This window comes from Cherax quadricarinatus, chromosome 38, assembly GCF_038502225.1.
Source record: "Cherax quadricarinatus isolate ZL_2023a chromosome 38, ASM3850222v1, whole genome shotgun sequence".
In the NCBI taxonomy this organism is placed as follows: Eukaryota; Metazoa; Arthropoda; class Malacostraca; order Decapoda; family Parastacidae; genus Cherax; species Cherax quadricarinatus.
Genome location: NC_091329.1, coordinates 19,816,306 through 19,830,648, shown reverse-complemented (window position 1 = coordinate 19,830,648; position 14,343 = coordinate 19,816,306). Strand labels below are relative to the sequence as shown.

At 45.9% G+C, this 14,343-nt stretch overlaps 1 protein-coding gene across 2 annotated transcripts in view; it reads left to right on the top strand.

Annotated features, from left to right (window-relative positions):
• Positions 1-9,838: 9,838 nt before the first annotated feature.
• The window catches only part of LOC128693031 (mucin-5AC), a 213,601-nt gene continuing 209,096 nt past the window's right edge, over positions 9,839-14,343 (top strand). For both annotated transcript variants that reach the window (XM_053782512.2, XM_053782513.2), the window contains exon 1: positions 9,839-10,010. In XM_053782512.2, coding sequence (XP_053638487.2) covers positions 9,957-10,010 — 54 coding nt within the window. In that variant the 5' untranslated portion in view covers positions 9,839-9,956. The remainder of the gene's footprint in view (positions 10,011-14,343) is intronic.

Genomic DNA, 14,343 nt, shown 5'->3' with positions numbered 1-14,343 from the left:
TACTCACCTAATTGTGGTTGCAGGGGTCGAGAATTAGCTCCTGGCCCCGCCTCTTCACTGGCCGCTACTGCGTCCTCCCTCTCCCAGCTCCAGGAGCTTTATTATACCTCGTCTTAAAACTATGTATGGTTCCTGCCTCCACTACATCGCTTGCCAGATTATTCCACTTCCTAACAACTCTGTGGCTGAAGAAATACTTCCTAACACCCCTCTGACTCATCTGAGTCTTCAGCTTCCAACTGTGACCCTTTGTTTCTGCGTTCCATCTCTGGAACATCATGTCTCTGTCCACCTTGTGTATTCCACGCAGTATTTTGTATGTCGTTATCATGTCTCCCTTGACCCTCCTGTCCTCCAGTGTCGTCAGACCGATTTCCCTTAATCTTTCTTCGTAGGACATTCCCCTTAGCTCTGGAACCATCCTTGTTGCAAACTTTTGCACTTTCTCTAATTTCTTGACGTGTTTGACCAAGTGTGGGTTCCAAACTGGTGCTGCGTACTCCAGTATGGGCCTGACATACACAGTGTATTGAGTCCTGAACGGTTCCTTACTGAGATGCCGGAACGCTGTTCTCAGGTTTGCCAGGCGCCCATATGCCGCAGCAGTTATCTGGTTAGTGTGTGCTTCTGGCGACGTACTTGGTATTATACTCACTCCTAGATCTTTCTCCTTGAGTGAGGTTTGCAGTCTTTGGCCTCCTAGCCTATACTTTGTCTGCGGCTTTCTATGTCCTCCGATCTTCATGACTTTGCATTTGGCGGGGTTAAATTCTAGGAACCAGTTGCTGGACCAGGTGTCCAGCCTGTCCAGGTCTCTTTGTAGACCTGTTTGATCCGCATCTGATTCAGTTCTCCTATTAACTTCACATCATTTGCAAACAGGGACACTTCTGAGTCTATCCCTTCCGTCATGTCATTCACATATACCAAGAATAGCACTGGTCCCAGGACTGGCCCTTGTGGAGCCCCGCTCGTCACATGGGCACACTGTGATTCGTCATCACGGGCCATGACTCGATGTTGCCTCCCTGTTAGGTATTCTCTGATCCATTGCAGTGCCCTTCCTGTTATACGTGCCTGATCCTCTAGCTTCTGTACAAATCTCTTGTGAGGAACTGCGTCGAAGGACTTCTTGCAGTCCAAGAAAATGCAATCAACCCACCCCTCCCTCTCATGTCTTACTTCAGTTACCTTGTCATAAAACTCCAGTAGGTTTGTGACACAGGATTTGCCTTCCATGAATCCGTGCTGGTTGTTTATATTCTTGTTCTGCTCCAGTTGCTCCACCACTCTCCTCCTGATAATCTTCTCCAAGACTTTGCATACTATATACGTCAGTGACACTGGTCTATAGTTTAGTGCTTCATTTCTGTCTCCTTTCTTAAAGATGGGGACAACATTTGCCATCTTCCATACCTCAGGTAGTTGCCCAGTTTCAAGAGATGTGTTGAAAATTGTGGTTAGTGGCACACATAGTGTCTCTGCTCCCTCTCTAAGGACCCACGGAGACATGTCCCGTCCCACCGCCTTTGAGGTATCAAGGTCACTTAGGAGCTTCTTCACCTCCTCCTGGGTTGTGTGTATTTCATGAGGACGTGTGTGTGTGTTTGTTTGTGTGTGTACTCACCTAGTTGAGGTTGCAGGGGTCGAGTCCATGCTCCTGGCCCCACCTCTTCACTGATCGCTACTAGGTCACTCTCCCTGAACCGTGAGCTTTATCATACCTCTGCTTAAAGCTATGTATGGATCCTGCCTCCACTACATCACTTCCCAAACTATTCCACTTACTGACTACTCTGTGGCTGAAGTGTGTGTGTGTGTACTCACCTAGTTGAGGTTGCAGGGGTCGAGTCCGAGCTCCTGGCCCCGCCTCTTCACTGATCTCTACTAGGTCACTCTCTCTGAACCGTGAGCTTTATCATACCTCTGCTTAAAGCTATGTATGGATCCTGCCTCCACTACATCGCTTCCCAAACTATTCCACTTACTGACTACTCTGTGGCTGAAGAAATACTTCCTAACATCCCTGTGATTCATCTGTGTCTTCAACTTCCAACTGTGTCCCCTTGTTACTGTGTCCAATCTCTGGAACATCCTGTCCTTGTCCACCTTGTCAATTCCTCTCAGTATTTTGTATGTCGTTATCATGTCCCCCCTATCTCTCCTGTCCTCCAGTGTCGTCAGGTTGATTTCCCTTAACCTCTCCTCATAGGACATACCTCTTAGCTCTGGGACTAGTCTTGTTGCAAACCTTTGCACTTTCTCTAGTTTCTTTACGTCCTTGGCTAGGTGTGGGTTCCAAACTGGTGCCGCATACACCAATATGGGCCTAACGTACACGGTGTACAGGGTCCTGAATGATTCCTTATTAAGATGTCGGAATGCTGTTCTGAGGCTTGCTAGGCGCCCATATGCTGCAGCAGTTATTTATTGTGTGTGTGTGTGTGTGTGTGTGTGTGTGTGTGTGTGTGTGTGTGTTTTGGCGAAGGATAATACTATACTAAGACAAGTATTAATATCAATTGTATAATAATAATAATAATAATAATAATAATAATAATAACATTGATAGCAACACTGAATATAAGATGTACAATAATAGCTATAATAAGAAAAAGAAGACCACAAACAACATTAAAATCAACAAAAAATAATAATTTACTAGTGCTACAATATGGTCTTGACATACACAAATGTAAGAGAGAGAGAGAGAGAGAGAGAGAGAGAGAGAGAGAGAGAGAGAGAGAGAGAGAGAGAGAGAGAGAGAGAGAGAGAGAGAGAGAGAGGCAAGGTTATTTGCCTGACAAATTCATTCCACCTCTAAATGGACAGGATGGGATCACCTCTGCTAGTAGTCAAGAGAAAGCGGACCTCTTTGCCGAACAGTTTGCTACCAAAATGCAAGTTCCTGATCCAGCAAGGGACCCTCCTACCCTCCTTGGCTAGCTGCAAGAACTATGACAAAACTGTCAGTGATGACAATGAGGCAGGAGGAGGTGCATTTCCTTCTTAAATCGCTTGACCAAGAAAAGGCTGTGAGCCCACACAAATTGAGCCCAACACTGCTTAGTACAGTGTAAATGGCCTTCTCTGTGGAAAGAGGCAAATGTAGCCCCTGTTCACAAAAAGAAGAGCAGAGCAGAGCAGAAATCAGCAATCACTGGCACGATCCTTGAGACAATAATCTCAAGACAAATGACAGAGTTTTTTGACTACCACTCACTACGGCTTCAGGAAAGGTTAATCCGCTGCTGATCTGTTGTTAAACCTCTACACTAAGTGGCACCAGTAACTTGATGAATCCAAAGTCAGCTGTGTGGTAGCACTGGACGTTGCTGGTGCTTTCGACCGGGTGTAGCACCAGGGCCTCTTAGCAAAACTGCAAGCTCTGGGAATTGCAGGCTCTACACTAAGTCTCCGCAGTGATTACCTTCATGGTAGATCTCTAAGGATAGTTCTCAATGGAACGGAATCAGCAAGACATCCTACTGGAGCAAGTGTCCCACAAGGAAGCATGCTGGGACCATTGTTATAGGATGTCTACTTCAATGACCTTCTTCATCTCATCCCAAAATCCCATGCATGTGCAGACGACTGTACACTGACACTCACTTATCCAAGAGAAGAAATGCCAGCTGCTCTAAGCTGGCTCAGTACTCGCCCCCATCCTGTTCCTCATCCTTATATCACACGTAGACAGAGATGTAATCCACAGCACCGTGTCATCCTTTGCAGACGATACTAGAATCTGCATGAGGCTGTCATCTATTGAGGACACGGTTAACCTCCAAGAAGATATAAACCAAATTTTCCAATGGGCAACGGAAAACAATGTGATGTTCAATGAAGACAAATTCCAACTACTCCGTTATGGAAAACTGGAGGAGATAATAACTAGAACAGAGTATACTACAAGCTCTGGCCATACAATAGAGCGGAAAAATAATGTAAGAGACCTGGGAGTAGCAATGTCTGAGGATCTCACTTTCAAGGATCACAACAGTGCCACGATCACAAGTGCAAAGAAAATGATAGGATGGATAATGAGAACATTCAAAACGAGAGATGCCAAGCCAATGATGATCCTCTTCAAATCACTTGTTCTCTCTAGGCTGGAATACTGCTGTACATTAACATCTCCATTCAAAGCAGGTGAAATTGCAGATCTAGAGAGTGTACAGAGATCCTTTACTGCACGTATAAGTTCTGTCAAGCACCTTAACTACTGGGAACGCTTGGAAGCACTTGACTTGTACTCGTTGGAACGCAGGAGAGAGAGATATATCATAATCTACACTTGGAAAATCCTGGAAGGAATGGTCCCGAATCTGCACACAGAAATCACTCCCTACGAAAGTGAAAGACTGGGCAGGCGATGCAAAATACCCCCAATTAAAAGTAGGGGAGCTATTGATACACTAAGAGAAAACACCACAAGTGTCTGGGGCCCAAGACTGTTCAACAGCCTCCCACCAAGCATAAGGGGAATTACCAATAGGCCCCTGGCTGCCTTCAAGAGGGAGCTGGACAGATACTTAAAGTCAGTGCCGGGTCAGCCGGGCTGTGGTTCGTACGTTGGACTACGTGCGGCCAGCAGCAACAGCCTGGTTGATCAGGCCCTGATCCACAGGGAGGCCTGGTCGTGGACCGGGCCGCGGGGGTGTTGATCCCCGGAATAACCTCCAGGTAGACTCTAAGTAGATCAGCTAAGAGCTATATCAGCTTGGGGAAATAGATGGCAAGTAACATTTGTACCTGAGGAAACACAAATGATGATCGTCTCTAGGCACCATGATGGTAATGCTGGTGCAGTAGTAAGGATGAATGGGAGGGTGCTGGCACCTGGAGAAGAAGTTGATATCCTTGGGGTGAAATATGACTCCAAACTGACCATGAAGAACCACGTTGTAAATCTTGCAAACAAGGCAGCCACGAAGCTTACCGCACTTCGCCGTATCTTTAATCTGCTTGACAGTAGGGGTTGCAAGATTCTGTTTGAGGCACAAGTACGCTCACACCTTGAGTATGCTCCACTTTCTTGGTTTGCCTACCCCTCCCCCTCATCTGCGACTGCTTGACAGAGTAGAGAACAGAGCAAGACGTCTCATCTCTCGCCTGGACCAATCCTGGATAGATCTGTCATTTTAAGAGAGCCTTCAACACAGGAGGGATGTGGGTGGCCTTACTGTTATGTACAAGGCCAGTACTGTCAAAGTACCATACTTGGATCCACTTCGAGGACAGCGTGAAGGAAGCTTCCATACCACAAGACGGGCAGAAAGCAGCAACTTCACTCTGGCTGTACCCTTCTCCAGAGCACCACTTCATCTGAGATCATTTATCCCCAGCATGACTCGAGTATGGAACACATTCGTACAGCATTATGATGTCAACGAGATAAAGTCGGTTTATCAAATGCTGGCCCACAGATGGCTCCAACTTCATCCTGTTCCCTACTTGTATGTCTCATAACAATAAAAATGCTGTCAAATGAGCTGATGTAGGTAACAGCTCTTAGCTTGTCAATAAAGTTAGGAATCCTTAACCTGTAAATAGCTTGTCAATAAAGCTAGGGATCCTTAACCTAACCTTGTCAAACCCTGTGTAAAAAAAAGAAAAGAGCGAGAGTGAGAGAGTGAGAGTGAGAGAGAGAGAGAGAGAACGAGAGAGAGAGAGAGAGAGGTGGGGGGGGGGGGGCGCTGCTGCTGCTGTACTCCCCTAGGCTACATAAACTACTGCAACCAGTACTCAACCTCTTTCAGTCAGAAATTATCATAGTCACTCACGAACATTTCGAAGCAAGTGAATATTCTCTTTTTTTTTTTTTGGAGTGAAAATGTTATTGAAAAAACCGAATACCTTTCGAGACGAGATGAAGCGATATGTGAACACTGGTTGAGCAGGCCATGAACCCTCCAGCACACGACCTGCACCACACGACCTGCACTTCACGACCTGTATCACGCGACCTGCACCCCACGACCTACACCACACCACTGCACCCCTCACCCCCCACCACACGACCTGCACTTCATGACCTGCACCTCAAGGCCCCACCACACGACCTGCACCTCACGACCTGTACCACACGACCTGCACCTCACTACCTGTACCACACGACATGCACCTCACGACCTACACCACACACGCGCGAGCGCATATACAACAGACCTAGTGTCTAATCGGCATGTGCCTAGGACAAAACAGTAACTAACGCACACACATACACACACACCCACATACACCCACACCCACACACACACATACACCCACACACACACACACACACACACACACACACACACACCCACACCCACACACACACATACACCCACACACACACACACACACACACACACACACACACACACACACACACATACACCCACACCCACACACACACATACACCCACACACACACACACACACACACACACACACACACACACACACACACACACACACACACACACACACACACACACATACACACACACACACACACACACACACACACACACACACACACACACACAGTAGAGCTACAAGTGGAGGGAGAAGCAGGAAGGCCAGGACGAATGAAGCCAAACTACAAGAAAGGGGACTACACAGGAATGAGGAACTACCTGAACGGGGTTCAGTGGGACAGAGAACTGGCAGGGAAGCCAGTTAATGAGATGATGGAATATGTAGCAACAAAATGCAAGGAGGCTGAGGAGAGGTTTGTACCCAAGGGTAACAGGAGTAATGAAAAAGCCAGGATGAGCCCATGGTTTACCCAAAGGTGCAGGGAGGCAAAAACCAAGTGTGCTAGGGAATGGAAGAAATATAGAAGGCAAAGGACCCAGGAGAATAAGGAGAACAGTCGTAGAGCCAGAAACGAATATGCACAGATAAGAAGGGAGGCCCAAAGACAATATGAAAATGACATAGCAGCGAAAGCCAAATCTGACCCGAAACTGTTGTACAGCCACATCAGGAGGAAAACAACAGTCAAGGACCAGGTAATCAGGCTAAGGAAGGAAGGAGGAGAGACAACAGGAAATGACCGTGAAGTATGTGAAGAACTCAACAAGAGATTCAAAGAAGTGTTCACAGAGGAGACAGAAGGGACTCCAGAAAGACGGAGAGGTGGGGCACACCACCAAGTGCTGGACACAGTGCACACAACCGAGGAAGAAGTGAAGAGGCTTCTGAGTGAGCTAGATACCTCAAAGGCAATGGGGCCAGATAACATCTCCCCATGGGTATTGAAAGAGGGAGCAGAGGCGCTATGTGTACCCTTAACAACAATATTCAATACATCTATCGAAACAGGGAGATTGCCTGAGGCATGGAAGACAGCAAATGTAGTCCCAATCTTTAAAAAAGGAGACAGACATGAAGCGTTAAACTACAGACCAGTGTCACTGACATGTATAGTATGCAAAATCATGGAGAAGATTATCAGGAGAAGAGTGGTGGAACACCTAGAAAGGAATGATCTCATCAACAGCAGCCAGCATGGTTTCAGGGATGGGAAATCCTGTGTCACAAACCTACTGGAGTTCTATGACATGGTGACAGCAGTAAGACAAGAGAGAGAGGGGTGGGTGGATTGCATTTTCTTGGACTGCAAGAAGGCGTTTGACACAGTTCCCCACAAGAGATTGGTGCAAAAACTGGAGGACCAAGCAAGGATAACAGGGAAGGCACTACAATGGATCAGGGAATACTTGTCAGGAAGACAGCAGCGAGTCATGGTACGTGGCGAGGTGTCAGAGTGGGCACCTGTGACCAGCGGGGTCCCGCAGGGGTCAGTCCTAGGACCAGTGCTGTTTCTGGTATTTGTGAACGACATGACGGAAGGAATAGACTCTGAGGTGTCCCTGTTTGCAGATGACGTGAAGTTGATGAGAAGAATACACTCGATCGAAGACCAGGCAGAACTACAAAGGGATCTGGACAGGCTGCAGACCTGGTCCAGCAATTGGCTCCTGGAGTTCAATCCCACCAAGTGCAAAGTCATGAAGATTGGGGAAGGGCAAAGAAGGCCGCAGACGGAGTACAGTCTAGGGGGTCAGAGACTACAAACCTCACTCAAGGAAAAAGATCTTGGGGTGAGTATAACACCAGGCACATCTCCTGAAGCGCACATCAACCAAATAACTGCTGCAGCATATGGGCGCCTAGCAAACCTCAGAACAGCATTCCGACATCTTAATAAGGAATCGTTCAGGACCCTGTACACCGTATACGTTAGGCCCATATTGGAGTATGCGGCACCAGTTTGGAACCCACACCTAGCCAAGCACGTAAAGAAACTAGAGAAAGTGCAAAGGTTTGCAACAAGACTAGTCCCAGAGCTAAGAGGTATGTCCTACGAGGAGAGGTTAAGGGAAATCAACCTGACGACACTGGAGGACAGGAGAGATAGGGGGGACATGATAACGACATACAAAATACTGAGGGGAATTGACAAGGTGGACAAAGACAGGATGTTCCAGAGTTTGGACACAGCAACAAGGGGACACAGTTGGAAGCTAAAGACACAGATGAATCACAGGGATGTTAGGAAGTATTTCTTCAGCCACAGAGTAGTCAGTAAGTGGAATAGTTTGGGAAGCGATGTAGTGGAGGCAGGATCCATACATAGCTTTAAGCAGAGGTATGATAAAGCTCACGGCTCGGGGAGAGTGACCTAGTAGCGATCAGTGAAGAGGCGGGGCCAGGAGCTCGGACTCGACCCCCGCAACCTCAACTAGGTGAGTACAACTAGGTGAGTACACATACACACACACACACACACACACACATACACACACACACACACACACACACACATACACACACACACACACACACACACACACACACACACACACACATACACACACACACACACACACACACACACACACACACACACACACACACACACACACACACACACACACACACACACACACACACATACACACACACACACACACACACACACACACACACACACACACACACACACACACATACACACACACACACACACAGACACACACACACACACACACACACACACATACACACACACACACACACACACACACACACACACACACACACACATACACACACACACACACACACACACACACACACACACACACCACACACACACACACACACACACACACACACACGCACACACACACACACACACATACACACACACACACACACACACACACACACACATACACACACACACACACACACACACACACACACACACACACACACACACACACACAAACACACACACACACACACACACACACACACACACACACACACACACACACACACACACACACACACACACACACACACACACACACCATCCTAGTATAACTTAACCAATGCCAACTTTAAAATACTTGTGGATCTACAAAAAAAAATATGGTAAAGAATCCTCCGGCTAAGTTGACCAGTCATTGTACCTTCGCTGAAGAAGTTTTTTAAGAAAAATTGTTATCATACAGTTCAAAATAATTCAGAATAATTTAAGATAATTCAAAATAACTAGTCTGGCTGGCTGCCTTAAAGGTGATTATTGAAACAATTCTTAGAAAAAATATAAAATGAATATCAATTCATTAACTAAATTTCCACGACACTTAAAGAAAATATTGATGCATACCGCACCTGACTATATTTACCTTGTGGTGGAGCTATTTACGTACGTAGTGAAACGTTTATAGATTTTGACGTACTAGGTGTTGCTACAAGTTGCGTCGTACCTCTGGCAGAGAGGTTGTGGGAGTGTAGCGGCGGCGGCAGCATTGAAGTTATCAGTGTCCAGTGAGCGGTGGAGCTGGGAGGTTGTTGTTGTTGTGCCTCTCTGGTGTGTCAGTGCTCGGGCGAGTTATCAATAAGTGTAGTGCAACTAAAATAATGTGACCACTGCGGTGATAACTATGGTTGATAATACTCTTGTTGAAGGTGCACTCAAATACCGGGATGGCAAGAAGGTGAGTAGTTGTGTTAGTTGTAGTCTTGATCAGTGTTTAAAAGTTTGGCGAGGCGTGACGACCCTCATCTCCCTCCCCCCCCACCAAGATGCACTAGTGTGACGACCCTCCCAGGTGCACTTGTATGATGACCCTCCCAGGTGTATTAGTGTGACGACCCTCCCAGGTGTATTAGTGTGACGACCCTCCCAGGTGTATTAGTGTGACGACCCTCCCAGGTGTATTAGTGTGACGACCCTCCCAGGTGCACTTGTATGATGACCCTCCCAGGTGTATTAGTGTGACGACCCTCCCAGGTGCAATTGTATGATGACCCTCCCAGGTGTATTAGTGTGACGACCCTCCCAGGTGCACTTGTATGATGACTCTCCCAGGTGTATTAGTGTGACGACCCTCCCAGGTGTATTAGTGTGACGACCCTCCCAGGTGTATTAGTGTGACGACCCTCCCAGGTGTATTAGTGTGACGACCCTCCCAGGTGTATTAGTGTGACGACCCTCCCAGGTGTATTAGTGTGGCGACCCTCCCAGGTGCACTTGTATGATGACCCTCCCAGGTGTATTAGTGTGACGACCCTCCCCCTCCCAGGTGCACTAATGTGACGAGCCTCCCAGGTGTACTAGTGTGACGACCCGGGTGCACCAGTGTGCTCACCCCTCACCTCCCCTCCCAGGTGCACTATTGTGACGAGCCTCCCAAGTGCACTAGTGTATGACAACCCTCCCAGGTGCACTAGTGTGTGACGACCCCCAGGTGCACTAGTGTGACGACCCTCCCCCTCCCAGGTGCACTAATGTGACGAGCCTCCCAGGTACACACTAACGTGACAATCCTCCCAGGTGTACTAGTGTGACGGCCCGGGTGCACCAGTGTGCTCACCCCTCACCTCCCCTCCCAGGTGCACTATTGTGACGAGCCTCCCAAGTGCACTAGTGTATGACAACCCTCCCAGGTGCACTAGTGTGTGACGACCCCCAGGTGCACTAGTGTGACGACCCTCCCAGGTGCATTAGTGACGACCCTCCCAGGTGCATACTAGTGTGGCGACATTCCCAAGTTCACACTAGTGACGACCTTCCCAGGTGCACTAGTGTGCAGACCCCCTCCCAGGTGCACTACCATTGTGACGACCTTTCCATTCAGGTACACTACTAGCGTGTGACGACCCTCCCAGGTGCACCGCCAGTGTGACGACCCTCCCACTCAGGTGCACTACCTCCCACTCCTAGTAGCATTGCCAGTGTGACGACCCTCAGCCTCCAGGTGCACAACCAGTGAGGCATGACGACCCCCTCCCAGGTGCACTACCAGTTTGTGCACACTTGTCCACCTCTCGTACGTGCGCGTGCACCTACCGTGTCTACACTCCTGTGTACGTCATGTACTTCAAGGTACACTGTCATGTATGCACATTATGTACCTGAGAGTATACGTACATGCAGCCGCATGTAGCCACACCCTTTGCATATGTACATGCATGTACACTGCAGTCTTGTGCACATGTGCATTAGTATATACACCTTGTACTATTTGTATATATGATTATATATGATCTTGTACACCACACACACACACACACACACACACACACACACACACACACACACACACACACACACACACACACACACACACACACACACACACACACACACACACACATATATATATATATATATATATATATATATATATATATATAGTTCTGTGTGTGTGTGTGTGATGTCGTGCCAAATAGGTAAAACTTGCGATTTTGGCTTAAATAGCAACGCTCTTCTTGCGAAATAAGACAAGCGAAAATCTGTGTATGTAATAATTTTGCAAAAATCATTCTGAACCAAACGAAAAAAAATATATTTCACTGTTTGTTTATTATTAAATTATTGTAAACTTATCTAAAATAGGATTAGGCTAAATTAAATTGTGCTTGTCATAATAAGGTTAGGTAAGTTTTCGAAGGTTCTTTTGGTACAAATTATTAATTTATACATTAACATCTGCGCTGTATGACCCTTTTAGGTTTAGCGCCTCTTTTTGATTATAATAATAATAATAATTTACATTAACATAAATGGAAAAATATATCTTATAGCGTATAAAAGAAAATTTTAGTTTTAAATGAGTTCTTGACCAATTTTATCTATTCGGTATATATATATATATATATATATATATATATATATATATATATATATATATATATATATATATATATATCTATATATATATATATATATATATATATATATATATATATATATATATATATATATATATATATATATATCTATATATATATATATATATATATATATATATATATATATATATATATATATATATATATATATATATATATATATATATATATATAATCCGAGGTTAGCTTGAAAAATCGATAGGTGTGACAGATGGTCAGTCTGGCCTCAGTGTTCTCTCGTCCTCGCAAGTAAATTATATTAAAAAAATTATTATTTATCTTCATTAATGCTTCACAAGGGTGGGGGGAGTGGTGGGGTGACGGGATCATGATCTGAGGAACTGGTGCTTCCCTTCGGTTGAAGAATAAAAATATTAGTAACTAGTTAATGGTTAAGTAGGACAGAAACGTCGTCTTAAGTTTCTTTCTTCTAGGTGCGGGTTATTTGTGTATTGTCCCCTATTTTTTAACTTCCACTCGCTGGTAATAATAATTTTGTCTGAGATTCAAAGTGATTTTTTTTTAATAACGTGTGCTTCTATGTACAGTATTTGGCTAGTAGTAATGTGTTGATTTGCTGTGTTGGTTGGACTGACCTTGAAGCAGCCGGTACAACAGATGTTACAGCCAGTTACAGTGTCATATATACATGACGTGTAAGTCTGCACAACGGAACGGGTCATTTCTGGTCTCAGTCTCTGGGGTAACTTTTAATATCTGGTCAGTCTCCAAGTAATTTTTTTTTTTTTTGCCTTCTTGTCTCAAGTCTGAAGGTAGTATTTGGTTTTAGATCGACTTCAGGATTATTTTGGTCTATCGGTCCGTGTCAGAGGTCATTTTTAGTCTCTGGTCTTTCTGTGTGGTTTTAGGTCTCTGGAGGTAAAGTTTGCCAGGAAACAGGACAAGTGTTTCTTGACGAGGGTTTTAGTCATATGATGGCCCACAGCTGCAGTTTTTGGTAATCTGACCGAGGTCTTCCGCTGGCTTACCGGTCTCCTCCTCTAAAAATATGGGTTTATCTCTGGAGGTTTTGACGAGACTCGTCCATTGACAATTCAAGTTTTGAAAGGTTCAGTTTAGTGTTGCTTGATCAGATCTTAAGCGAGAAAGATACAGCTTGAGTGTTGCCATTCAAAAGTGATTTTGAGTCATGAGTGTATATTTAAGCTAGCTAGTTTGTGTATTAAGGTGCGTGGGTGTGTTGAAGCTAGCCTGTTTGTGTGTTGAGGTGCGTGGGTGTACTCACCTAATTGTAGTTGCAGGGATAAAGTCATAGCTCCTGGCCCCGCCTTTTCATTGGTCGCTACTCTCCTTGCTTCATGAGCTTTATCATACCTCTTAAAGCTATGTATTGATCCTGCCTCCACTACATCACTCTTCAGTTTGTTCCACTTCCTGACAACTATGACTGAAGAAGTACTTCCTAACATCTCTGTGACTCATCGGAGTTTTCAACTTCTAACTGTGACCCCTTGTTGCTGTGTCACATCTCTGAAACATTCTATCCCTGTCCACCTTGTCAGTTCCTCTCAGTATTTTATACGGGGTGTGTATTGAAGTGCGTGGGTGTTGCAGCTACCTGAGCTGTTTGTGTTGAGGTTGGTGGGTGTGTGATTAACCAGCTGTTTGTGTTGTGCGTGAGTGTGTGGTGTTGGGGTGAATATTGATTCGTGAGGTGCGTGGGTGTACTTTAACCAGCTCTTGAGGTTGGGGAGGGTGTACGAGTGCGTGGGTGTGTTTTGAGATGTTTGAGATGTCTTGGTATGAGTTAAGGTGTGTGGGTGTATATACCTGGGAGGTATTTCGAGGGTCAACGCTCCCGCGGCCCGGTCCATGACCATGCCTCGCGGTGGATCAGGGCCTGATCAGGGCTGTGGTCCGTACGTAGGTTTGCGTGCTGGCTGCACTCAAACCGATGTACGAACCACAACCCGGTTAGTCGGGAACCGACTTTAGGTGCCATCTCCAGCTCCCTCTTGAAGACAGCCAGCGGTTTATTGGTAATATCCGTTATGTATGCTGGGAGACAGTTGAGCAGTCATGCGCCCCTGACACTTGTTGTGTTGTTTCTTAGCGTACCCGTGGGGGATGTTGCACCGCCTGCCGAGTCTTGCTTTCGCAGGGAGTAATTTC